Source organism: Delphinus delphis, chromosome 7 (assembly GCF_949987515.2).
Source record: "Delphinus delphis chromosome 7, mDelDel1.2, whole genome shotgun sequence".
Lineage (NCBI taxonomy): Eukaryota > Metazoa > Chordata > Mammalia > Artiodactyla > Delphinidae > Delphinus > Delphinus delphis.
The window spans coordinates 54,527,725-54,555,123 of record NC_082689.1 but is presented as its reverse complement, the minus strand read 5'-3'; the positions used below and the strand labels follow the sequence as shown (position 1 = coordinate 54,555,123).

At 42.6% G+C, this 27,399-nt stretch overlaps 1 protein-coding gene and 1 long non-coding RNA gene across 2 annotated transcripts in view; one reads left to right on the top strand and one right to left on the bottom strand.

The window, feature by feature from the left end:
• The window catches only part of TTN (titin), a 281,802-nt gene that overhangs the window by 31,663 nt on the left and 222,740 nt on the right, over window positions 1–27,399 (bottom strand). The window contains 18 exon segments of the mRNA XM_060016520.1: window positions 84–380; window positions 993–18,098; window positions 18,207–18,509; window positions 18,601–19,188; window positions 19,278–19,574; window positions 19,678–19,875; window positions 20,343–20,447; window positions 20,548–21,135; window positions 21,299–21,586; window positions 21,677–21,967; window positions 22,063–22,350; window positions 23,472–23,777; window positions 23,879–24,181; window positions 24,732–25,028; window positions 25,393–25,680; window positions 26,166–26,465; window positions 26,645–26,947; window positions 27,041–27,340. Coding sequence (XP_059872503.1) covers window positions 84–380; window positions 993–18,098; window positions 18,207–18,509; window positions 18,601–19,188; window positions 19,278–19,574; window positions 19,678–19,875; window positions 20,343–20,447; window positions 20,548–21,135; window positions 21,299–21,586; window positions 21,677–21,967; window positions 22,063–22,350; window positions 23,472–23,777; window positions 23,879–24,181; window positions 24,732–25,028; window positions 25,393–25,680; window positions 26,166–26,465; window positions 26,645–26,947; window positions 27,041–27,340 — 22,446 coding nt within the window.
• LOC132428526 (uncharacterized) overlaps window positions 1–27,399 on the top strand; it is a 62,405-nt gene that overhangs the window by 33,545 nt on the left and 1,461 nt on the right. Inside the window, exons 2-3 of the long non-coding RNA XR_009520141.1 lie at window positions 12,982–13,131; window positions 21,461–21,631. This is a non-coding gene — a long non-coding RNA (uncharacterized lncRNA). The remainder of the gene's footprint in view (window positions 1–12,981; window positions 13,132–21,460; window positions 21,632–27,399) is intronic.

Here is a 27,399-nt window from a genome sequence, read left to right as displayed (position 1 = left end):
AAGGTGAAAAACGTTTTATTGCAAATTAACTTAAGTCAATGCAAGTAATTTCAAATTTTGCTTCTGCATAAAATTAGACATACCTAGCTTCTCCTTTACAAGGACAGGAAGCAGAAGCTCTCTTGGGTCACTCAGACCAGCTTGATTTTCAGCAAACACCCGGAAAAAGTATTCAGAATTCTCCCTCAGACCAGAAATGACATGATGGGTTGACTTTACCACTGCACATCTCACCCAATTTTTCTGTCCTTTTTCTAGTGCTTCAATGACATAATGTACAATTCTGCTTCCACCATCATGTTCTGGCTTCAACCAGGCCAGGGAAACACTATCTTTGGATACACTTGTTACTCCAAGTTTTTCGGGTGGGCTTGGTTTTTCTAAGAAAGTAAAACATCAGAAGAAAGAGAAGTTATTACAACATTTTTTTCCCCACATGTGTTCTTCCTGCATTGTGAAAAGAAAGATTTTTAAATGAAGGCCACAGAGTTACTTTTATTTGAGTCTTTCTTACTTTTTATATGATCAGTTTGGCTTCTGAGCCAAGCAAAACTTTCCCAGGCTTTGTCATTTTATGTCATAGCATTCAAACCAAGTAAGTGTCAAATGACCAAATAAAATGATTAAATTTATCCCAAATTTATCATGGGTGTAAAAACGAGGAATGAGATGAACAATCTTGTAAGAAACACTATCATACAATTTCTGCACACACACTATATATGTTTATATATATATATATATATATATATATGCAGTCAAATTCAATTATACTTAAATTCAGAATACATTATCCAACTCCAGCTATGTAAATTTCTTTTTTTAATCAATGAAGAACTTTCTCTAGTAGTAAGATTTCATTTTGTGCTATAGTATGAATTGTTCGAGGTGTGAACCAAAAGCATTTAAGATTAAACAGTAATTAAAATGATTCACACTAGTCTAGGAAAATGAATATGGATATGTAGGTTTTCTTTGTTCTTAAAACATACCTGTTATTTTTACTCCTTCCTTCGTTTCAGCTGGTACACCAACACCAAACTCATTTTCTCCGGAGACTCTGAAGTAGTAAATCTCCCCTTCTTGTAAGTTGGTAATTTTGTAGGAGAGGCGGTTACAGTTGCTGGTCACTGAGACCCATGCTTTCTTACTGGCCTCCCGTTTTTCTATGTAGTAATTCTTCACTAGTGCTCCACCATCATTTTCAGGAACATCCCAGGATAACACTGCAGACTCCCTGGTGACATCATGTACAGTAATATTGGCTGGAGGACCAGGAGAATCTAAAACTTTGACAACTAAGGTCAGTGAAGCAGCATTCAAAATATTCTGAATTGTTAATGTGTATTTTCCAGAATCATTTCTATTGGCATTTTCAATAGTCAGTGATGTATGAGAGTCTGTGGAATCAATATAAGCTCTAGTGCGGAGGTCAGTGTCTGGTTTGCTCCAGGAGACACTGGGTACTGGTCTTCCTCGGAAAGGCACAGTCATGGTAAAGGAGGCACCGGCCTTGACGATCAAGGTCTTCTTCATTTCACTGTCAAGATCAAATACAGGTTCTTCTTCTCTTTCCTTTGCTATCTGGGGATCGGAGCTATCACTGGGATCACTAGCACCGACCTTATTGATAGATCTTATTCTGAAAATGTATTCGGCTCCTGTGGTTAGTCCACTTATTGTGTATTCTGTGCCCCTTAAGTTCTGAATGGCAGTTTTCCAGTCAGTTTCATCAGATTTTTTAAATTCTACAGTGTATCCAGTTACTGGGGACCCACCATCAAATAAGGGCTTAACCCAGCCAATAGTTATATTGGTCTTGCCTGAGTCCATGATACTGGGTTTGGATGGAGGAGATGGTAAGAACACGGGATCTTCTGCCTGAATTAAGGGAGAGGTTTCACTTGGAAGGCTCAGGCCTGCAGCATTTTCTGCATATACCCGATACTCATATTCACATCCTTCCCGAAGTCCTGTTGATTTCACTCTCAGATCATAAACCGGTTTTTTGTTTACACGCACCCATCGTAGGCTGTTTTTCTCTCGCCTTTCAATTATGTATCCAGAGATTTCACTGCCTCCATCACTCTCTGGTCTTGCCCAGCAAAGTGTCATGAACTCTTTGGTCACAGATGTAATTTCCAAAGATGTGGGTGGACTTGGAACCGTAAATGGATCTAGTGCCTTTACAGCCATACTCTCCAGGGGCTCGCCAACACCATATTTATTAACACCGGTTACTCTAAAGATGTATTCATTGCCCTTGAGCAACTTGGTCACTTTACAGGATGTTGTCCTTAACTCTCCTTCACATATTGTCCAAGCAAGGCGACTTGTCTCGCGTTTTTCTACAATGTAATAGTCGATAGCTGCGCCACCATCTTCTTGGGGTGGTCCCCAAGAAACAGAGCATTTCTCAGCAGTGAGGCCAGTTATTTCAAGTGGTCCTGCTGGTGGGCCAGGCTTATCAAGTACCTTGCAATTAACTGCAAAAGACCGAGTGCCAGCAACATTCTTCAGTGTTAGCACATACTGCCCAGAGTCTCGTCGGACACAGTCTTTCACTGTTAGCAAAGTATTGTAGTCTGTTGAGACAATTTCTGTTCTTGCTCTCTCTTCAATTTCTACACCATCCTTGGCCCAGGAAATTACGGGCAGAGGTCGCCCTGCAATGTCTGCATTTATCTTAAGGACCTCTCCAGCTTTGACAACAATGACATCTCGGAACTTGACATCCATCATAATTCTTGGAGCCTCAACATCGTCTTTAACTGTGATAGGTCCAGTGGATTCAGATGGCTCACTAGTTGAGTCAGCAGCATTCCTTGCGAAAACCCGGAATTCATAACGCTGGTCTTCAGTAAGTTCGGTTACTTCAAAGTATGTTTCTTGTACATTAGTAAAGTTGCACTTCAGCCACCGGCCATCTGGTAGTTCTCTACGTTCAACAATGTATCCGGTTATCTTAGCTCCACCATCATAATGTGGCTTAGACCATTTAAGTGACACTGATTTCCTTGTGATATTTGTGACTTCAGGTTGTCCAGGAGGGTCACAAGGGTCTCTTGCAGGGACTGGTTCACAAGACTTACTGCATTTACCAATTCCAGCAATAGTCTCAGCATATACACGATACTCATACATCAGTCCTTCATCAAGGCCGGAGACTTTCCTTTGAGTAGCAGTGATGAGGCTCTTATTTACTTTTGACCAAAGAACGCTGCTTCTTTCTTTATACTCAAGGTGATAGCCAAGTACTTGACTTCCTCCATCATTAACTGGCACTTGCCAGGTTACCAACATGGTGGATTTTGTGGCATGCACAACTTTAGGAGTACCAGGAGGACCTGGGGGGCTGAATGGATACTCTGCAACTACAGCTGAAGATGCACTGTAGGAGCTCTTTCCGTAGCGGTTTTCTGCACAAACACGGAACTGATACTCACTTCCTGTTACTAGACGAACTATTTTAATGGATGTTCTTGCAACTGCCTGTGAAACTACGTGCCATGTTGTAGAAGAGGTTTCTCTCTTTTCAACGATGTAATTGCTAATCTGGCAGCCGCCATCATATTCTGGAGGATTCCAGGAAATGGTTATATTGTCACAACTAACCTCATCAATATGTATAGGTCCGGGAGGTCCTGGTTTGTCAAGCACAATTATAGTAATAGGAACTGTTATGGATCCAGCACTGTTTGAAACACATAATTCATAAGTTCCAACATCTTCCCTTGAAGCTTCCTTAATTGTTAGTGATGTTACAGTCTTTGAAGAAGAAACATTTACTCTAGTTGTCTCTTTAAGAGTCTGACCATCTTTTTTCCAGCTTACAGTAGCTTGAGGTCTTCCTTTAAATGGAACATCAATCTTCAGTTGGTCTGTAGCCTTTACATTGAAAGTATTGAAAGGAAGCTCAACTGAAGGCTTTATTTCAATATCTCTTGCAATTACTGGCACTCCAAGTTGTCTTGGATCACTTTTTCCTTTTTCATTAAGTGCAGCTACCCTGAAGATATACTCCTCTCCAGCAGTTAGGCCAGATATAGTTGCCTCTAGAGTCTTAACTTGTGTGCACATGCTCCATTTTTCACTCCCTTTGGTCTGCATTTCAACTACATAACCGGTAATTTTGCTGCCACCATCACTTTCTGGTTTCTCCCACTTAATTGTAGCTGTGTTACGGGTCACATCAACAAGAGTTACTCTTCCAGGTGGGAGGGGTGTTTCAGAAACTTTAACAGGTTCAGTTGTTTGAGCTGGCAAACCAATCCCATATTCATTGGAAGCCAAGACTTGGAAGTAGTAAGAACATCCTTCTTGCAGGTTTTCAATCTTAAAAGTGTTCTTCGTGCAATTGTTTGTAACAGTAGCATACACTTTTCTTGTAGTTTCTCGTTTTTCGACGATGTAGTTCGTAATCTTAGCTCCGCCATCAATAAGCGGTGGTTCCCAAGCCAGTGTCACTGAATCTTTCTTCACTTCTCTTACGGTCAAATTCACAGGGGCACTTGGTGAGTCGAGAACTCTGACGTTAACAAAAGCAGTTTTAGAGCCACTGTTATTTTCTAGTGTCAGATTATACCGACCACTGTCAAATCTGGTAACGTTATCAATTACCAACATTGTATATGAGCTGGTCACCTCAATCTGGGCCCGGTCAGTGAGAATGCCTTCTGCCTTTTCCCATTTAACTTCAGGTTCCGGTCGACCTTTGATAGTGACAAATAAGCGTAAAGTAGCACTCGCACGCAGAATGACCACTTTTCGGAGATCAGCATCCAGTTCTATTTCTGGTGGCTCTTGCCTCTCTTTAGCAACAACTGAACCAGGTATAGTTGCAGGTTCACCTACGCCTTCAGAATTGATGGCACAAATACGGAAGTTATATTCAGTATTTTCTTTAAGCTTGGTCACGGTGAACTGCTTTCCTTGTAATCCTGTTGGTGGACTGCACGTTGTCCATTCGGCAGCAGCGGCTTCTTTGACTTCAACAACATAGCCCTTAACAGGAGCGCCGCCATCATAAATTGGCTTATTCCACACCAGGGAGACAGACGATCTGGAAGTGTCTGCCACTTTTAGATTACTTGGTGGTCCTGGTGGATACAGAGCATCACATGCACGATAGAAAACAGATGGCTCACTAGGTTCACCCACACCAGCTGCATTTTCAGCAGCAACTCGGAATTCATAGGAATGCCCTTCAGTAAGGCCAGTTACCCTGAATCGAAGATCTGTGAGTGTTTTCTTGTTGCACTTGGTCCACCTGATGCCTGCCTTATCTCGTTTTTCAAGAACGTAGCCCTCGATTTCAGCACCTCCATCATCCACTGGGCGTGCCCACGTTACGACCACAGACTCTTTGGTGATTGCTGAGGCTTCAGGTGGGGAAGGAGGACCTGGTGGTTTATAAGGATTACGGGCTACAACAGGCTCAGATTCCAGAGGCTCTCCAATTCCATATTTATTCACAGCCATGACACGGAAGATGTACTCATTACCAGGAAGAAGTTTAGTGACTTTGTAGTTAAGGGCCTGTACCTCAGTTGAAACCTGGGTCCAGGAGAGTCTGCTTGTCTCTCTCTTTTCAATGATGTAATGTGAGATATTAGCACCACCATCTTGTAAAGGTGGGTTCCATGCCAGGTAACATTTTTCAGCAGTCACTCCAGAAACTTTCAGAGGCCCTTCAGGAGGCCCTGGCCTGTCAAGTACCTTTACAGTGATTGGTATAGACTTTGTTCCACCCACGTTGCTGAGTTGCAGGATATATTGTCCTCCGTCACTACGTATACAGTCTTTGACAAGAAGAGTTGTTTTCTGAATAGTAGACTTAATTTCCATCCTGGCAGCTGTTTCTTCAAGCTCTTTTCCATCTTTTGACCAAACAATGTCAGGTATAGGTTTGCCACGGATATCAGCTTCAAGGACAAAAGTCTCTCCTGCGTGAACAACGATGACATCTTTATATCTGGGATCCAGTGAGGCATTTGGTGCATCGATTTCATCTCTTGCAGTAATGGCGCCAGTGCTTTCAGACGGTTCACTAAAGTTGCCAGCTGCGTTTCTTGCAATTACTCTGAATTCATATCTTTGGTCTTCTACAAGTCCACTCACTGTATATTCAGTTTCTAATACATTAGTAAAGCTGGCTTTCATCCAACGGCCGTCAGGTAGATCTTTCTTTTCTACAGTATAACCTGTTATTTTGCTGCCACCGTCATAGGCAGGTTTCTTCCATTTCAGTGTGACACTGTTTCTTGTAATAACAATGGCTTCAGGGCGACCTGGTGGGTCACACGGATCACGAGCAACAAAGCATTCCGACACTTTGCTCGGCTTGCCGATGCCAACAATATTTTCAGCAGAAACTTTGAACTCATACTCAAGGCCTTCATCAAGCCCAGTTGTTTTGAATTTGGTGTCTTGAATGGGAGTCTTATTTAATTTGACCCATAAAATGCTGTTCTTTTCTTTCTGTTCAAGATGGTAGCCAGTAACTTTGCTGCCTCCATCATTAACTGGCTCGTGCCACTGCACAAGCATTTGATCTTTCGAGACTGATGTCACAAAAGGAGTGCCAGGTGGTCCGGGTTCTTTAAATGGATATTGTACAATAACTGGTTTAGAATCCAAGGGGGCACTTTTTCCATACCTGTTTTCTGCAAAAATTCTAAACTGGTACTCAGTGCCTGTTTTCAGTTTGGTTACTTTAATTGTTGTTCTTGCAACTGTTGCTGATACCATGTGCCAAGTGGTGGTAGTTGTATCTCGCTTCTCTACAATGTAGTTGCTTATTTGGCAGCCACCAGTATAGGCTGGAGGTTCCCAAGATATGACCACAAAGTCTGCACTAACTTCATCAAACCGAACTGGTCCAACTGGAGGTCCAGGCTTTTCCAAAATGATAATGCTGAGATTTTCAATTGCTGTACCTGCACTATTTGTTGCTGTTATGGTGTATTTTCCAAAGTCGTCTTTGTTACTTTCTATAATGTGCAAAATAGTTGATGTAGCTGTTTGCTCAACATTTACTCTTGTTGTCTGTTTAAGAGGCTCGCCATCTTTGACCCATGAAATTTCAGGTCTCGGTCGGCCAATGACAGGAATTTCGATTTTAAGACCTTCTCCAGCTTGGACACTATATGTGTTAAATGGTAACTTAAAACTAGGCTGTATAGTCAAGTCCTTGGCTATGACAGGAACACCAAGCACTCTTGGATCGCTTTTTCCTTTCTCGTTGTAAGCCTTGACACGGAACTGATATTCTTGTCCAGAACTCAAACCAGTAACAACTGCATTGCAGACTTTGGATTCAGCCACAACACTCCATTTTTCTGTTCCTTTGGGCTGCATTTCAACAACATACCCCAGGATTCTGCTACCACCATCATGTTCAGGTTTCTCCCACATCAGCGATGCACTAGTCTGGGACACGTCAGTGAGTGTGACCTTTCCTGGTGGGGAAGGAGGTTCAGCTGCTTTCACAGCATCAGCGGTTTCCACTGGAACACCAACTCCAAATTCATTTTCAGCCATTACTCTAAAGTAGTACATGGCTCCTTCTGTAAGATTCTCAACTTTAATGCTTGTTTTGCTGCATTTATTACTCACATTAGCATATGCTTTTCTGGTTGACTCACGTTTGTCAATAACATAGTTCTTGACCTTTGCACCCCCATCGATGATGGGTGGTTCCCATATCAGAAGGACAAAATCTTTTCTCACTTCTTTGACTGCCAAATTCTGTATTGGTCCTGGGGTGTCGAGAACTTTCACAGTTACAAAGGCAGATTTAGATCCACTGCTGTTTTCCAGCTTGAGAGTATATTTTCCAGCATCGCTTCTATCACAGTTATCTATTGATAGTTGGGTATAGTTCGCTGCTTTTTCAGTTTGGACCTTATCTGTGAATTCACCTTCCTCTCGAGACCAAGTGATCTCAGGTGTTGGGCAACCTTTGAATGGAATGTGAATTCTGACAGATCCACCAGCTCTTACAACAATTCCTTTCCTTAATTCAGAGTCAAGGTCAAGTTCAGGTGCTTCGAGTTTATCTTCTGGTTTCACAGTACCAGGAACTGATGTAGCCTCACCTAAACCAACTTTATTGAGGGCACAGACTCGTATTTTATACTCCTGGTGTTCAGTGAGTTTTGAAATTTCAAATCGAGTGGCTCTCAGGCCAGTCTGTGGAGTAACTATTTGCCATTCTTCTTCATCTGCTTTACAGATTTCTACTACATATCCCAGGATCTCACTGCCACCATCGTAGATGGGTTTACCCCAGGCAAGTGTAATTGAATTTTTAGTGGTGTCTACAATGTGTGCATTGATGGGGGGGCCAGGTTTGAACACAGGATCGCAAGCCTTATAATAAACTGTAGCTGGACTTGGTTCTCCAACTCCAGCAGCATTTTCTGCAGAGACTCTGAATTCATACTCATGGTCTTCTGTTAATCCTGTTACTCTTAGACGCAAATCTGTAATGCGGCGTTTATTACATTTTATCCACCTAATGCCACTTTTGTCTCTTTTTTCTACAATGTAGCCAATAATCTCACTTCCACCATCACTATCTGGACGGCTCCAACAGACGGTCATGGAGTCCTTGGCAATGTTCGTGACTTCCAGGCTTTTTGGTGGTCCAGGAAGCACAAATGGATTTTTCATGATTACTGGTGCAGATTCCAAAGGCTCTCCAACACCGTATTTGTTGACAGCCATTATACGGAAAATATATTCATTCCCTTCTAAGAGTTTGGTAACTTTCAGAGAATTGGTTACAACCTCTGAAGCAACAACAGTCCAGGCAAGCCGACTTGTTTCTCTCTTTTCAACAACATAGTGAGAAATGTTGCTGCCACCATCTTGAAGTGGTGGAGACCATGTTAATGTGCATTTTTCAGCGGTGACTCCAGTAACCTGGACTGGCCCTTCTGGAGGTCCTGGTCTATCTAACACTTTTACATTCACTGGGAATGACTTAGAACCTGCAACATTGGAAGCTCTTAAAATATACTGTCCGCCATCGATTCTAATGGCATCCTTTACAATAAGTAAAGCCTTGAAATCTGTGTTCTTTATTTCACATCTAGCAGATTCTTCAATTTCCTTATCTCCTCTTAACCACTCAATGGTAGGTAGCGGCTTTCCGTGGACATCAGCTTCAAGCCTGAATGTTTCTCCAGCATTTACCACAATTGTGTCTCTGAATTTTGGATCCATTGAAATTCTTGGGAGTTCGACCTCATCCTTGGCAGTTATCGGTCCAGTACTGTCAGAGGGTTTGCTTATTACACCAGCTGCATTCTTTGCAATGACTCTGAATTCATATCTTTGATCTTCAGTAAGACCTGACACAGTAAATTGAGTTTCAATGACGTTTGTGAAGCTGGCTTTCATCCAACGACCCTCAGGCAAATCACGTTTCTCTACAATGTAACCCGTAATCATACTTCCACCATCATATGCTGGTTTGGTCCATTGTAAAGTGATTTCATGTCTTTTAACTATTATTGCTTCTGGGGTTCCCGGTGGGTCACAGGGATCTCTGGCTACATAGCATTCAGAATTCTTGCTTGCTTTGCCTATACCAACAATATTTTCAGCATAAACTCTGAATTCATATCCAATGCCTTCTTCAAGATTGAGTGCTTTAAACTGGGTGTCATGAATAATAGTTTTGTTGACCTTTGTCCACAAAATACTATTTCTTTCCTTTCTCTCAAGGTGGTAACCTATGATTGGGCTTCCTCCGTTATTGATTGGTTCATGCCACTGTATAACCATGGAGTCTTTGGAAATGGCTGTGGCAAATGGTGTGCCTGGAGGGCCTGGTTCTTTGTAGGGATATTGAGCTACAATTGGCTGAGATTCCAAGGCAAAGCTTTGTCCATATCTGTTTTCAGCGAATATTCTGAATTGGTATTCTGTACCAGTCTTCAGTTTGGTCACTTTGAGTGTAGTTCTGGCAACAGTAGCAGAAACAACATCCCATACTGTGGTGGTTGTATCTCTTTTCTGAACTATGTAGTTAGTGATCTGGCAGCCCCCTGTATACAGTGGAGGTTCCCAAGATAAGGTAATACTTTCAGCACTGACTTCATCAAATTTAACAGGTCCTTTTGGAGGATCAGGCTTATCTAGGGTTATAATTTCGATGGATACTGTCTTCTGACCAACAACATTAGCAACTGTGATTCCATAATGTCCACTGTCATCCTTATGAGTTTCTTTAATACTGAGTATGGTGAGGTCAAGTGAATCAGTAACATTGATTCTTGTAGTCTGCTTCAGTGGAAGACCGTCTTTAGTCCAGGTAATGGTTGGCTTAGGACGTCCAGAAATTGGCACTTCTATTTTCAAATCTTGGCCAACCTGTACACTGTAATTGTTAAATGCAGGTCTTACATCTGGCTCAATGACCAGATCTTTGGCAACTATTGGAACTGCAAGAGACCTAGGATCACTTCTTCCCTTTTCATTTACAGCCACAACTCTAAAAAGGTATTCTTCTCCCTGAGTTAGGTTGGTAATTACGGCTTCAAGGGACTTGACTCGAGCACACTCTGACCATTTCTCATGGTGTTTAGCTTGCATTTCCACAATATACTGAATGATTTTACTGCCGCCATCATGTTCAGGCTTTGTCCAGCTCAAAGAGACACTGTTTCTGGTGACATCATCCACGGTTATTTTTCCTGGAGGTTGTGGGACTTCTGCAACCTTAATTGGATCATCAGTATGGGCGGGAAGGCCAATACCATACTCGTTCTCAGCTGTGACTCTAAAGTAGTAACTGCAACCTTCTTGGAGTTGATCGATTTTCCAAGAACTCTTGTGGCAATTTGTGACAACTGCAGCGTATGATTTCCTTGTGGCTTCACGTTTCTCAACAATGTAATTTTTAATTTTGGATCCCCCATCCAACAAAGGAGGTTCCCATGTAATTGATACTGAGTCTTTGGTGATTTCTGTGACTTTCAGATTAACAGGTGGACTTGGTGTGTCCAGGACTCTCACAGTAACAAAGGCAGTCTTTGTCCCACTGCTGTTATCTAACGTGAGAGTATATTTTCCACTATCATATCGGTTGACATTGTCAAGAACAAGAGAGGTGAAGCTGCTAGTGCTGTCGATTATAGCTGCGTCTCGGATTTCACCATCCGCCTTTCCCCATTTAACTTCTGGTGTAGGACGACCTCTAATAGGAACAAATAACCTTAAGGAGCCGCCTGCCCTTATATTTATAATTTTCCTCAGTTCTAGGTCAAGATCAATGTCTGGTGCTTCCAATTTTTCTTCAACTATAATAGGTCCAGGGACGTCCGCATGTTCTCCAACTCCAGCTTTGTTAACAGCACAGATACGGAAGTTGTACTCATGCTTTTCCAACAGCTTCTCGACTTCTATATTTGTTTTATTGATTCCAGTCGGTGGAGTGCACATTGTCCATTCACCAACACTCACGTCACATTTTTCAACAATGTATCCTTGGATTTCACAGCCACCATCGTATATTGGTTTGCCCCAAGAAAGGAAGACGGAAGATCTGGTAGTATCAATGACTCTGGGATTGTTTGGAGGTCCTGGTTTATAAATAGGATCACAAGCCTTTTGGTAAGCAGAAGGTGGGCTTGGCTCACTGAGTCCAGCAGCATTCTCAGCTGAGACTCTGAATTCATAATTGTGATTTTCTAAGAGTCCAGTTACTCTCAAGCGCAGTTCGCCAATCAGACGTTTATGGCATCTTGTCCATCTGATGCCCTCTTTATCCCGTTTTTCAAGAACATATCCAAGAATTTCACTGCCACCATCAGATGCTGGCCTTTCCCATACAACAACCATTGAGTCCTTGGCCACCGCTGTGATTTCTGGAGCTTTTGGTGCATCTGGCACTACAAATGGATTCTTGGCAATTACTGGCTCAGATTCAAGAGGTTCGCCAACACCATATCTGTTGACAGCCATTATACGGAAGATATATTCATTGCCTTCAAGAAGCTTAGTAAGCTTGCAGCTGAGAGTTTGCACGTTGGCATCAACCACAGTCCAAACCAAGCGGCTGGTTTCTCTCTTTTCCACAATATAATTTATGATATCACTCCCACCATCTTGTAGTGGGGGTTTCCAAGCGAGTGTGCATTTTTCTGCTGTAACTCCTGATATAACAATAGGTCCTTCAGGTGGCCCTGGTCTGTCAAGAACTTTGACATTTACAGTGACTGATACCTCTCCTGCAACATTTTTGGCTTTCAGTATGTAATTTCCACTGTCAACACGTATTGCATCCTTTACATTGAGACTGGTGGCAAAATCAGTGCTCTTTATTTCTAATCGAGCTGTATTTGAAAGCTCCTGATCACCTTTTATCCACTGAGTGGTTGGTACTGGTTTGCCATAAATATCTGCGTCAATGTTGAATAACTCACCAGCGTGAACCACAATTGTGTCTTTGTATTTTGGATCCATACGAATTCGTGGTGGTTCTACCTCATCTCTTGCTGTTATTGCTCCTGTGCTTTCTGAAGGCTCGCTAAACACTCCTGCAGCATTTCGAGCTATAACCCGGAACTCATATCTGTGATCTTCAGCTAGGCCAGTTACTTCAAACTGAGTATCAATGACATTTGTAAAACTGGCTTTCATCCAGCGGCCCTCGGGCAGTTCTTTCTTCTCAACAATATAACCAGTGACCTTGCTTCCACCATCATATGTGGGTTTCTTCCACTGAAGAGTCACAGAATTCCTTGTGACAATGATTGGCTCTGGCCTTCCTGGTGGGTCACATGGATCACGGGCTACGTAGCTTTCTGACACTTTACTTGGCTTGCCGATGCCCACAATGTTCTGTGCGGAGACTCTAAATTCATATTCAATGCCTTCGTCGAGGCCAGTTGTTTTAAACTTGGTTTGAGGAATGGGTGTCTTATTCAACTTAACCCAGAGGATGCTATTTCTCTCCTTGCGTTCTAGATGATAGCCAATGACTTTGCTACCTCCATCACTGACTGGCTCGTTCCATTGTACTTCCATACAGTCCTTGGAGGAGAGCGTTACAAACGGTGTGCCAGGAGGACCAGGAACTTTGAATGGATACTGGGCTACAGTAGGCTCTGAATTGAGGTAGGTACTCTTTCCATATCTGTTTTCAGCTGCAATCCTAAACTGATATTCACATCCAGTCTTTAACCTGCAAGCTTTTATTGTTGTCCTTGCAACAGTAGCTGACAGAATTTGCCAGGTGGTTGTGGAAGTGTCCCGTTTTTCTACGATGTAATTATTGATAGAGCTTCCACCATCATACTTAGGTGGGCCCCAGGAGAAAGTGATACTGTCAGCTGTCACTTCATCCATTTTAACTGGTCCCGTTGGAGGCCCTGGTTTGTCAAGGACAATAACATTAAGGGTTTCAGTAGCTTCACCAGCTGAGTTAGTCAGTTTAACTACGTAATGTCCAACATCTTCTCGGCAGGCTTCCTTTATCGTCAGTAGTGAGTTATTTTCTGTGCTCTCAGCATTTACTCTGGTTGTCTGCTTCAGTGGTACATCATCTTTATGCCAGGTTGTAGTTGGCGTAGGGCGTCCAATGAATGGAACATCGACTTTCAGATCTTCACCTGCCAGTACAGTGAAAGTATTGAACAGGAGTTTGAAGGCTGGTGGAATGACAAGATCCTTGGCAACTACTGGCACACTCAGTTGTCTCGGGTCACTGATGCCCTTCTCATTCTGAGCGGAAACACGGAAAGAGTATTCTTCACCCTGAATTAATCCAGTAATAGTGGCTTCGGTGACTTTGACTGTGGCACATGTGGTCCATTTGTCACTGCCTTTGCTCTGCATCTCTACAATGTAGCCTAGAATTCGGCTGCCTCCATCATGCTCAGGTTTCTCCCAAGAGAGTGACACGCTATTTCTTGTGACATCCACCAAAGTTATTTTTCCTGGAGGAAGAGGTCGTTCTGATGCTTTCACAGATTCTGCGGTTTCAGCAGGGAGCCCGATGCCATATTCATTTTCAGCGAGAACCCTGAAGTAGTAACTACAGCCTTCTTGAAGCTGGTCTACCTTCCAGGAAGTCTTGTGGCAATTTGTTGCAACAGTTGAATATGCTTTCCTTGTTGATTCCCGCTTTTCAACAATGTAGTTACTTATTTTTGAACCTCCGTCAAGAAGAGGAGGCTCCCATGTCAGTGTGACAGATGTCTTAGTGACCTCCTTTACCTTCAGATCCTGTGGAGGGCCTGGTGTATCCAGTACTCTGACACTGACAAATGCAGACTTGCTGCCTGAGCTGTTTTCTATAGTTAGTATGTATTTGCCACTGTCGAATCTGTTTACGTTTCCAACGGTAAGCAGGGTATAAGAGCTTGTGGACTCAATGCTAGCTTTATCTAAAGATTCTCCGTGTTCCCGGGTCCACTTCACCTCAGGTACTGGCCTTCCTTTGATTGGAACAAAAAGTCTCAGGGTACAACAAGCTCTTATGGTAACAACTTTGCGCAGTTCAGCGTCCAGTTCAATCTCTGGAGGCAGCATCCTGTCTTCAGCCTTTGGAGTGCCAGGAACAAGTGCAGGTTCCCCAATGCCTTCAGAATTCATGGCATAGATGTGGATTTTATATTCCTGGTTCTCTGTGAGGTTGGTGATAGTGTAAGAGGTTGCCTTGAGCCCGGCTGGTGGAGTGACAATACGCCATTCATCTTCTTCTGGCAGGGCGATCTCAACCATATACCCAGTGATTTCAGAACCACCATCATAGATAGGTTTGTTCCAAGCAATTGAAATGGATGATCTGCTTGTATCTAGAACACGTGGGTTACCTGGCGGGCCAGGTTTAAACACAGCATCACAGGCTTTATAAAATGGACTGGTAGCACTCGGTGCGCTGATTCCAGCAGCGTTCTCAGCCATAATCCGGAACTCATATTCATGTCCTTCTGTCAGTCCAGACACTTTATATCTTAAATCAGTGAGAGTCTTTTTGTTGCATTTCACCCAGCGTTGGCCAGCTTTATCACGCCGTTCCACAATATAATTGATGATTTCGCTGCCGCCATCAGAGTCAGGATGTCCCCAGCAGACAACCATGGAATCTTTAGTAATAGTTGTAACTTCAGGATTTTGGGGTGGATCAGGTGGTCCATAAGGATCTAGTGCAAGCACAGGCTCTGATTCCAGTGGCTCTCCAACTCCATATTTATTTACAGCCATCACACGGAATATGTATTCATTGCCTTTTAAAAGTTTAGTGACCTTTAGTCTTGTTACTTGGACTTCTGAAGCTACATTTGTCCATGCCAGCCTGCTGGTTTCACGTTTCTGAACTACATAATTGTCAATTTTGGCACCTCCATCGTCCAGTGGAGGCAACCATGACAATATACATTTTTCTGATGTCACTTCAGATACAGCTAAAGGTCCTTCAGGTGGGCCTGGTCTGTCAAGAACTTTGACATTGAAAATATGTTTAGCAAAACCACCAGGATTGGTTGCTGTAAGGGTATAGGCACCGCCATCCCGTCTTAGTGAATCCTTGTTTACCAGATTAGTAGAGAAATCTGCCATTTTAATTTCTAATTTTGCTGTGTTTTCAAGCTCCTTTCCATCTTTGGTCCATTCCATCGTTGGAGGTGGGCGACCTGAAACATCAGCTTCCAGCTTGAATGCTTCACCTGCTTTTATTATAACTGTGTCCTTAAATTTGATGTCCACCAGTATCCTTGGTGCTTCAATGTCGTCCCTGCATGTGATAGCATCTGATGGCTCAGACGGTGGGCTAATAGCACCAGCAGCATTTTTGGCAATCACACGGAATTCGTATGCGGCATCTTCTGTTAGTCCGCTGACTGTAAATTCATTCTCCAAAATGTTGCTGAAGTTGGCTTTCAGCCACCGTCCATTAGGAAAATCTCTCTTTTCAACTATATAACTGGTAATTTTAAAGCCTCCAGTATATTCAGGCTTAGCCCATTTAAGGGTCACTGTGTGTCTAGTAATATTTAGAGGAACCGGTTTCCCAGGTTGGTCAATGGGATCCAAAGCTGACATAGGTTCAGATGGCTTGCTCGGCTTGCTTTTGCCAGCCATGTTTTCTGCGATCACTCGGAATTCATAAGCAATACCATCTGCAAGTCCACTTGATTTGAAAATGTTGCCTGGTACTAATGCTTTGCTCACAGTCTGCCAGAGAATACTATTTCGTTCTTTTCTTTCAATGTGGTATCCTAAAATGGGGCTTCCACCATCAGAAAGAGGCTCATGCCAGCTGATTGTTATTGAATCCTTGGTAACTGCCATGACCTGAGGGGTACCAGGAGGCCCAGGAACCTTAAATGGATAGTTGGCAACTACAGATGCTGATGTGATGCCTGGTCCAACTCCGTATCTGTTTTGAGCTTTTACCCGGAATTGATAGTCCACTCCGGTAGTAAGGTGAGTGGCTTTGTAGGTGGTGCGTATAACGGTGGCTGCTAACTCAACCCATGTGGTACTGTCAGTCTGTCGCATTTCTACTACATAGTTGCTTATGGGTACACCTCCATCATTCTCAGGTGGGTCCCAAGAGAAGGTGACAAAATCAGACGAAACTTCATCAAATTTGATTGGTCCAGTAGGTGGCCCTGGGATATCATGGACTTGAATGGTGATGACATCACCAACCTCTCCCACAATGTTCTTTGCTGTTAATGGGTAGGGCCCACTATCGCTTCTTACACACTCATTGATATTTAAGATGGTTGAAGTTGCTGTGTTTTCAGAATTAACTCTCTGGGTCTGTTTAAGAACCTGGTCTCCTTTCTTCCATGTAACTGTGGGCTTTGGTCGACCTAGCACTGGAATTTCAACTTTGATGTTGTCACCAGCTTTAGCAATGACTAATTTTTGGTAAATGCCATGGAGATCCAATTCTGGAAGCATTGTCTGCTCCTTGACAACGACGGGTCGGCTTTCTCTAGGGGCACTTCTCCCTGCACTGTTCACTGCCATCACTTGGAAGGTATATTCTTCCCCTTCAGTTAGATTCTTCACAACACATTCTAACCCCTTCACGGTTGTGATGTGGGTCCACTGGTCAGAGCCTTTTCTTTGGGCTTCAATCACATAGCCAGTGATCTTACTGCCACCATCGTGCTTGGGTCTAGGCCACGCCAGGCTGACTGTGCTCTTAGTTGTGTCCATAATGTTAAGACTGTCTGGTGGTGATGGTACTTCGGAGGCTTTTACAGGCTCTGTTGTTTCTGTCGGCTCACCAATTCCGTACTCATTTTCTGCCATCACTCTGAAGAAGTATTCATGTCCTTCAGACAAGTCAGTAACTTTGTATGTGCATTTATGGCACTTAGTGGTGACCGTGGAGTAGGATTTCCGTGTTGCTTCTCGTTTCTCCACGATGTAGTTTGTTATATGTGAGCCCCCATCTATCAGTGGGAGGTCCCAGTGCAGGGTGACACTCTCCTTTGTGATGTCAGTAGGCCTCAGGTTAAGGACAGGTCCTGGTGTATCCAAGACTCTGACATTAACGAAACCACTTTTCTTCCCAGCGGGGTTTTCAATGGTCATCACAAATTTACCGGTGTCATATCTGTTACATTCTGGGATGATCAGGAGCGTGAACGACTCTGTGCTTTCAATGTTAGCTCGGTTTTTAAGGTTGATATCATCTTTGGTCCATGTCACTTCGGGAGCAGGACGACCTTTAATGGGCACAAATATTCTAATACTGAGTCCTGCTCTCACAACAAGGGTTCTTCGAAGCTCAGCGTCTAGTTCGAAATCAGGAGCCATCTCCCGTTCTACAATTTCAACATTTGAAATCACTGCTGGCTCCCCAACACCTGCATCATTGATGGCACTGATTCTAAAATTGTATTTTTCTTTAGTCTGAAGATCAGGGACGACAAACTCGGTGATTCTGAGGGTGGTTCCTGTCGTATCCTTTATCCAGGCATCATCTCCTACTTTTTGATGCTCTACGACATAGCCAGTGATTTCAAGCCCACCATCATAATGAGGCTTGCCCCATGCCAAAGAAGCAGATTTCTTGGTGGTATCAGTGACACGTGCATTTGAGGGTGGTCCTGGGGGATCTGAAAAGGAGACAAAGGCACAAAAGTGTTAAGGGTTTGGCTTTTGTATAAATTATATAAAATACTGGCACTCCCAAATGAGCTGTATTGAAAAAGATAAATACTAACATGCTACATCTTTCATTAGAACAGGATTTGAAGTATCACTAGGTGGACCAATTCCTGCTTTGTTCTCTGCACTGACACGGAATTCGTAGGTGTTTCCTTCTTGCAGTCCTGTTACTTTGTATCTGAGATCGGAAACTGGAGTCTTTGTTGCTCTCACCCATCGCAAGCCTTTCTTCTCTCTCCTTTCTACATGATACCCTGTGATCTCACTGCCACCATCATCAACTGGTCTTTTCCAACTGACAGTGGCAGTGTTTTTAGTGACATTGGACACCTCTGGTTTTCCAGGGGGGCCAGGTGGACCTGAAAAGAAAGCAAATTTATGAGAAATCTATGATTTCCTAAATTCTGCTGCAAATGCTTACGTATCAGTTGCTTTATATGCTCTACGTACCAAATCTGTCTACCATCTTGACAGGTTCGGACTGTACGGGTTCCCCTTTGCCATACTGGTTTACAGCTGAGACCCGGAAGAGGTACTCATTTCCCTGGATAAGTTTGGTTGCCACATGCCTGCAAGTCTGAATATCTTCGGCAAACACTGTCCACAAAAGTCGGCTGGTTTCTCTCTTTTCAAGAACATAAGACTTAATTGGTGAGCCGCCATCTTCTAAGGGAGGTGTCCATGTAAGCGTTGCTTTTTCAGCAGAAACATTACTGACTTCGATCGGACCTGGGGGACCAGGTACATCGAGGACTGTCACCTTCACATGCTCCTCCTTTGTGCCAAAAGCATTGGTAGCAGTGATGGTGTATTCACCAGCATCTTTTCTAGTGGCATACTTGATGGCAAGCATGGAAGATGTTGGGGTTGAAGTTATCTGAACGATGTCTGATGGTCTGATGTCTTTCCCTGCCCTGGACCAACTTGACTTTGGAAGAGGCTTGCCGAGAATGCTAATGGCATTCAAAACAATGGTGTCACCTGCTTTAACTGTTAGCCCATCCTTTATTGTGGGATCAAGGACAATGGTTGGTGCCTCTGCAAAGGAGAAAAGAACATTTTAATCAGAAAAGGAAGGATGCTTAATTTACTATTGTTTATGTGCATAAAAAGTGAAATAGACCTACCATATTCATCCTTGCAAATAATGGTTCCTGTACTTTCTGATGGAGCACTGATAGCACCTGCTATATTCTTTGCTCTAATTCTGAATTCATATTTTCCACCCTCAACAAGGTCAGTAACAGTAAAGGCACAATCTGTGACATTAACATGGTTGGCTTTCATCCAAGATTTAGAGGGAAGATCTCGCTTCTCCACTATGTATCCAGTCAACTTATGACCACCATCATATTTGGGTTCAGTCCAAATGAGAGTCACTGAATTCCTTGTTACATTAATAACCTCAGGTTTGCCAGGAGGATCTAAAATAAAGCAAAAAACAGACAAAGAAACCCGGTCAAACACACACCAATGTTCTCTTCATGAAGAAAATACACCTGGATTTTGCTTTGTATAATGACTTACCAATTGGATCAAGTGCCACAACTGGCTCTGATGGCAGGCTTGGCTTGCCTACTCCTGCTAAATTGATTGCCATAACTCGGAATTCATATTCCAGACCTTCAGTTAGTCCTGTCACTTTGAAGTCTTTCATCCTAACAGGAGTCTTGTTAGCCCTCTTCCACAAAAGGCTATTTCTTTCCTTGGACTCAATATGATACCCTACAAAAGATCCAGTGATGTGTCAATTCACATAGAAACTACAAATGTAGCCTGATTTTTAAATACATACGTACACACACACATACACACACACACGCACAGAGCAAGTAATCATTCTTGCTTGTATGTATACTTTTATTACCTAGGCATAGAGCCATTTTTTCCTCTTGGAATAGACATTTATTGCACCTTCTGTCAAAAAGTTTTAACTTACAAAAATAGATATCATTAAGAAAGCCTTTATTAACTATTACATTAGGAGGTTTTCATTGAAATTAAGCATTAGCTTAATGAATTAGCTTAATGCTTCATGTACTGAATGCATAATGAACTGAAAAAAGGAAAATACATTTTTGTATGTGCAGATAGTGCTATAAATAAGGAGCACAGATTCAACTTGTTTTCAGGGAGGAAGATTTGGAAGAAATCTTAATGTAAACGCTGTAGGGTAAGAGCCAACTAAATACCTGTAATTGGAGAGCCTCCAGTTCTCCTGGGGTCAGTCCAAGTTAGAGATACGGAATCATGTCTGACATCCACAATATTGGGAGGTGGGGGAGCATCGGGCACATCTAGGAAAAAATAGATAATGCAAGATTTATAATTAGGAATGTATTATAAATAAGCCAGAACCATGTTTTGCTTTATGTTTTCTGACCTTGAGACACTTACCAAATGGATGTCTAGCAACAATTGGCTCCGATTTCAAGCCCTGTCCTACACCGTATTTATTTTCGGCACTGACCCTGAAGGTGTATTCCATACCCTCAAGAAGTCTCATGACTCTAAAGGTGGTTTTCTGGACAGCTGAGGCACATGTCACCCACTTGTTGTTTACAGAATCTCTCTTCTCTAGGATATAGTTGGTGATCTCAGAACCTCCGTCGTCCTTTGGAGGACCCCACTTTAAGGTCATGGCTTCTGCTGTGACTTCGTCAAATTTGATCGGTCCGGTGGGGATGCCAGGCTTGCCGACAACTTTTATGGAGAGGGTTCCTTCCTTGGTGCCGGCAACATTCTTCAGTGTGATTGTGTATTTTCCAGCATCAGATTTTTGGCAGTCATTCACTACAAGAGTTGTGTTAACTGCAGATGAGTCGACACTGACCCTTGTGCCTGTTGCTAGAGGATCTTCTCCTTTCTTCCAGGACACGGATGGAGCTGGCTTGCCTTTTATGGGGATCTTAAGACGGAAGTTGCTGTTTTCTTTAGCCAGGTAGCACAAATCAGGAAGGTCCTTTAAGTCAAGGTCAGGAGCCACTGTAAAACAGCAGAGATAAGTTACTGTTATTTTTAATGCCAGGCAGTTAATTTTTTCAGATCATTATAGTTTTTAAAGGATTTTTACATAAGCCAGTGAGTAGGGCTCAAGAGGGCACTTTTGATGACAAAGGGAAAATGGAGATGATGGCTGAAGGCTTACCGACATCATCCTTTGCCACAACAGTGATTTCACTTGGGGTCCCTTCTCCGTTTTCATTCTCGGCACTCACTCTGAAGGTGTATTCCTCCCCTTCGGTCAAATCTTTCATGGAATACTGTAAGTTTAGTGATTTCATGACTCGTTGCCACTTATTTTCTTCAGTCAGGATATCAACGACATATCCGATAATTCGACTCCCACCATCGCTGCGAGGCTTTTTCCAGCCTATGCTGCAAGATGACTTGGTCACAGACGTCACTTTAAGGTCCACAACTGGTCCAGGGGTTTCTAAAGCAAAGGAGAAACGATAAGTCTAAGCCCTGGATAACCAAGGTAAGATGTCACTCAAAATGACGGGATGGTAGCTTATTTGCTCACCGGAAGCTTTCACGGCATCACGTGTTTCACCGGGATCACCAATGCCGTACTCATTTTCCGCAAACACCCTGAAGAAGTAGGATTTTCCTTCCTCCAAGTTAGAAACTCTGAAGCTTGTTTTGGAGCACTCCGTTGTTACGGTGGACCAGGACTTCCTCTCTGCGTCACGCTTTTCTACCACATAGTTTATGATGGGGCTTCCGCCGTCAACAATGGGAGGATCCCAGGTAACATAAGCAGAATCTTTGGATATTTCTTTGACAGTCACATTGACGGGTGGCCCAGGAGTATCTGAATAAATAGTGGGTAGATAAGAAATGAATATGTAAAAAATACATAGACTACATTTTAAGCATATATATGATTGTTTTTTCAAGTGGACTTACCAAGCACTTTCACTACAATGGTATATTCTTTTGTACCACAGCTGTTCTTCAGAGTCAAGATATATTTTCCTGCATCATATTTGTTCACATTTTCACAGCGCAAGAAAGTGTCAAAGTCAGTTGACTTTATGTCCAGTCCAGTCCTTTCTCTTAGATTGACATTTGGTTTAGACCAAGTTATCTTGGGAGGTGGACGTCCTTTTACTGGTACATACAGTCTCATTGTAACTCCAGCACGTAATATGAGTGTTTTCCTCAAATCAGCATCAAGTTCTCCCTCAGGTGGAACTGTTTAATGTTGGAGTAAAGACAGAGTAATAATGGTCAAATGTATTTCCAAGAACTGGCCTGATCACTCCTAAAATATGTTTCTTTCCATAACTGATCTCTAGTTCTTTAGAAAATCCTTAATATAATCCTCAAAACTTTTGCCAACTATTTAAAATAATTAATTAATTAATTAATTTATTGGCTACTTTGGGTCTTCGTTGCTGCGTGCAGGCTTTCTCTAGTTGTGGTGAGTGGGGGCTGCTCTTTGTTGTGGAGCACAGGCTCTAGGCACGCGGGCTCAGTAGTTGTGGCTCGTGGGCTCTAGAGCGCAGGCTCAGTAGTTGTGGCGCACCAGCTTAGTTGCTCCACAGCATGTGGGATCTTCCCCGACCAGGGCTCGAACCCGTGTCCCCTGCACTGGCAGGCAGATTCTTAACCACTGCGCCACCAGGGAAGTCCCGTTGCTAACGATTTTAATACTCTGTAGCAATTATTGATCTTTCTATTTTCCAATATCCTATAGGCCGACCCAAGTTTTCCCTGGAGGATCTGCATCTCATCTCATGAACCTTATATACTCTTAAACTCTCTGTATATTAAAAGTAGATGATTGGTTTTTGGCTTTCTTCCAGTGAAGGCACTCCGCTATATACTCTTCATTTCATTGTAGGAAGAAAAGTACACGGAAGGTGAAGTATAATACCAAGTAATTCAAAGTAAAAGGAGCACTGGTTAGGGAGAATAAGTGAATAGAAGAAATGGTGAGAAGAGAAATTAAGATGATGGAGAGCTTACCATTATATACTTACGGAGAGGGGTAGATTAGAAGAGAAAATAAAAACCTAAGAATGATAAATAGCTCACTACTTAGTTTAAAAAAATCTTTTTATTCTCAGAATAAAATTCCTATATTCTGTATTCTTTTGAAGACATGAAATTCTCATACTTGCATTCCATTGAGCTTATTATACAATACCATAAAGTACCAACCCAGCTCTCCTAAAATGTATTGATACTTGTAGAGTTACCAACCCTAAAACTTCTTATAAATAACTAAATCTACATAAGGGAGTCCCATACTCCCTCTTACAATATGACTGATGAGAAGAGTTCTGTATGTTTTTCCTGGTAATACTTACTTAAAATGTCCTTGGGACAGTGTTTATCTGGCACATCGCTGGGGTCACTATATCCTATCTTATTAACGGCATACACGCGGAACTGATATTCTGTGTTTTCCATTAGGCCGGTAACCTCAAAGCGGGTTTTCTGTAGCTTCTGTGGTAAATTGCACCTCACCCAGTTATCAGAATCAGCTCGTTTTACTTCAACAAGGTAACCAATGATAGGGCTACCACCGTCATAGGCTGGCTTGCCCCAAGATAGACTCACGGAGCTATGGGTTGTATCATATACTTTGGGAAAAGCTGGTGGACCAGGAGGATCTGAGGATAAATAATAATAGAAAATTTTCATTAAAACCTCATTCCCAGTTTTTGAATGTTGATTATAACACAGAATATTGGACTCTCTCATGAAAACTTACACAGAGGATCTTGGGCATAAGCAGCTTTGGATACGTCACTGGGTTTGCCTGGTCCAGCCTTATTTATAGCTGTAACTCGGAACTCATATTCCTTGCCTTCTTGGAGACCTGTTGCTTTTATCGTTCTTTCTATAACGGGTTTTCTGTTGACCTTAGTCCAGTTAATTGCCTGGGTTTCCCGCTTTTCAACCAAATAGCCAGTGATGGGGGAGCCGCCATCATCTGCTGGTGGTTTCCAGCTTACTGTCATGTGATCTTTGGTTATGTTGCTAATAACAGGAGGATCACAGCGTCCGGGTGGGTCTGCAGAGATTGATTGACAAGTTAATGTCCCAGTCTAAAAGGTAATATTTAAAAAGTAAAATGAGTTATTTGTAGTGAGGTGGATGGACCTTGAGTCTGTCATACAGAGTGAAGTCAGAAAGAAAAAAACACATACGTATGCTAACACATATATATGGAATCTTTAAAAAAAAAAAATCGTTCTGAAGAATGTAGGGGCAGGACGCAGACCTAGAGAATGGACTTGAGGATACGGGGACGGGTAAGGGTAAGCTGGGATGAAGTGAGAGAGTGGCATGGACATATATACACTACCAAATGTAAAATAGATAGCTAGTGGGAAGCAGCCACATAGCACTGGGAGATCAGCTCGGTGCTCTGTGACCACCTAGAGGGGTGGGATAGGGAGCGGGGGAGGGAGACCCAAAAGGGAGGGGATATGGGGATATATGTATAGGTATAGCTGATTCACTTTGTTATACAGCAGAAACTAACACACCATTGTAAAGCAATTATACTCCAATAAAGGTGTTTAAAAAAAAAGAGAAAAACCTCAGGAAAATGTTCTTACCATATGGGTTTTTAGCAATTGCTGGTTCAGTTAAGATCGGGTCGCCCACTCCGTATTTATTTTCAGCACAAATTCGGAACTGATACTCATGGCCTTCTATCAGTTTCTCCACGCTGCAGCTGGTGATGGGCACAGTGGCAGAGACTTGTGCCCAGTTGGGTCTGCTCGTTTCACGTTTGTCAACAACATAGTTGGTGATTTCTGAGCCCCCATCTTCAAGAGGAGGTTCCCAAGAAAGCATTGCACGATCTGAATACATTTTGTTGACTTTAACAGATGCTGGAGGACCTGGTTTATCTGAAAGGATAAGAAAGAAAAGTGAGGTCTTTCACTCGCACATGTGAAATAGGGAATGAGTAGAGTGGAGGTCTGGAGACCTGGGCTGCAGCCTTTATGTTGTCATTAACTTCCTATACGACCTTGGAAGTTACTTAATTTTTCCGAATCTTCATTTCCTCATATCTAAAATTATGTAACTGGAATATGTGATCTCTAGTGGTCTTTTCGGCTGTAAAACGCTCTTTTTCTGTGATGAGAATAATTCTGCGATGACGAAAGATACATCGAGATAGGTATCTCTTCTCACATATTATTTTGTAAATTCTGTGACATCACATTAACCAAAGGGAAGCATGAGATTCTAGTGAAGTGCTTTAGTTACCTAACACTTTGAGCTTGATGGTGGCTGATTTGGAGCCACTTGCGTTTTCGGCAGTGATGGTATAGTCCCCTGAGTCTTTCCGACTCACACTGAACAGCTCCAGGGTACACAGGTTCCGCTGCATGGCCATCTTGATGCCTTCTGATGCTTTCAGCGGCGTGCCGTCCTTCTTCCAAGAGACTGTGGGCATTGGTTTACCAAAAACAGTAGCATCCAGGCAAACATTCGTTCCAGCTTTCACAGTGAGCAAAGATTTCATAGCCACACTCAGGTCTATCCTGGGAGGAACTAGAAAGAAATAAGATAAAAGGATTTAATATATGCAAAGCTATATTATATAATTCTTACTGATAAAAGTCGGAAATCCATACGCTGTCTTTTTCAAGGTGGGATTTTTTTAAAGTAACATTATTCATTATAAAAGAAATGCCGAAATTTGATAACGCTGAAAGTATGAAGAAAAAAGTAAAGATCGCCCATCATTCCAGCATCCTTAAAGCTTCACTCTTATCATTTTGGTGCATTTCTTTGGCACCTTCTTGTGCCTGTGCCTGTGTATGGTTAAAATTATGCGGTCCACACAGTTTTGTATCCTGTTTTTTAGTTTAGCATATTATTAAGATTCTCCATAATCATTTTTTAGTGTCTGTATACAAAGTACCTATCATTTTACTTGTCCTTATTTCCATAGGTGTAGATTTAGTTTTTTATAAGGAGAAATATACATTATGAGTGCCGTCCACCTTTGCCTGTAATGTTCAACAGAATCTTACCATTTTCTGCCATGATAGTCACTGGATCAGAAGGTTCAGAAGGCTGGCTAATGTTTACCGCAGTCTTGGCAATGGCTCTAAATTGATACTGAGCATTCTCTTCTAGGCCAGTAGCTGTGTACTCTTCCTGGGGAATCTGGTGAGGTGAAGTATTACACCGTACCCACTTATCACCAGGAAGTTTGCAAGCTTCTACGAAATAGCCAGCAATTTTGCTGCCTCCATCATGTTTTGGACGGGCCCAGATGAGGGACACAGTACTCTTGGAAACATCAATAACTTCAGGCTTTCCAGGAGGATCTAAAACCAAAAGAGATATTCTCAGCATTGATCTTAACAGCAGAAATTTTAAACTCTGTGTTTCACAGTGTCACCCAGAACATATTCCTGAATGGAAATAGTAACCTTCAGAGACTCCAAGATTTAAATGTGTCCTCATAATACTTTAAAAAAAAAAATTACTCAAAAAAATTACTCACCAACTGGCGTTCTCGCAGTTACATATTCAGTTGGTTTGCTGGGTGGGCTGGGTCCAGCTTTATTTAGGGCATAGATTCTGAATGAATACTCAAGGCCTTCTACCAGGCCAGGACAGGGATATTCAGTTGACCGGACAGGGGAATCGTTAGCTTTCACCCAGAGCAAACTGTTTCTTTCTTTGCGTTCAATCAGGTAGCCGGTAATGGGGCTCCCTCCATCGCTGTCTGGTCTATCCCACGCCACGAATATGCAGTCTTTGTTGACTTTAGTGACTCGTGCATTCTTGGGTTCACTGGGAACATCTGGAGATGAAGTTCAGGGAAATATCAGTTTCTAGCCTAAGTAACAGACTAGAAAGAAAACACAATTTTTTTTTCTTCCTGAAAGAAACATACCAAATGGGAACTTAGCCAGCATCTTTGGAGATGTGAGAGGCTCTGAAATGCCAAATCGATTCTCAGCACGGACCCGGAAGATATACTCTTGGCCTGGGATCAGTTTTCCAACCCTGCAGGAAGTTTTTGTCACTGAAGCTAGCGCTGTCACCCAATCACCCCTGCTCACGTCACACTTCTCCACTATGTAATTGGTGACGTTACTGCCTCCGTCCTCCAGGGGGATGTGCCATGACAGGGAGCAGGCATCGGCATCTATGTCAGAAATGTCAAACGGAGGCTGAGGGGGTCCAGGAACGTCTGCATGAACCGAGAGGAAAGAAATGTAAGAATAGGGATTTGACTGTAAAATATGTTTC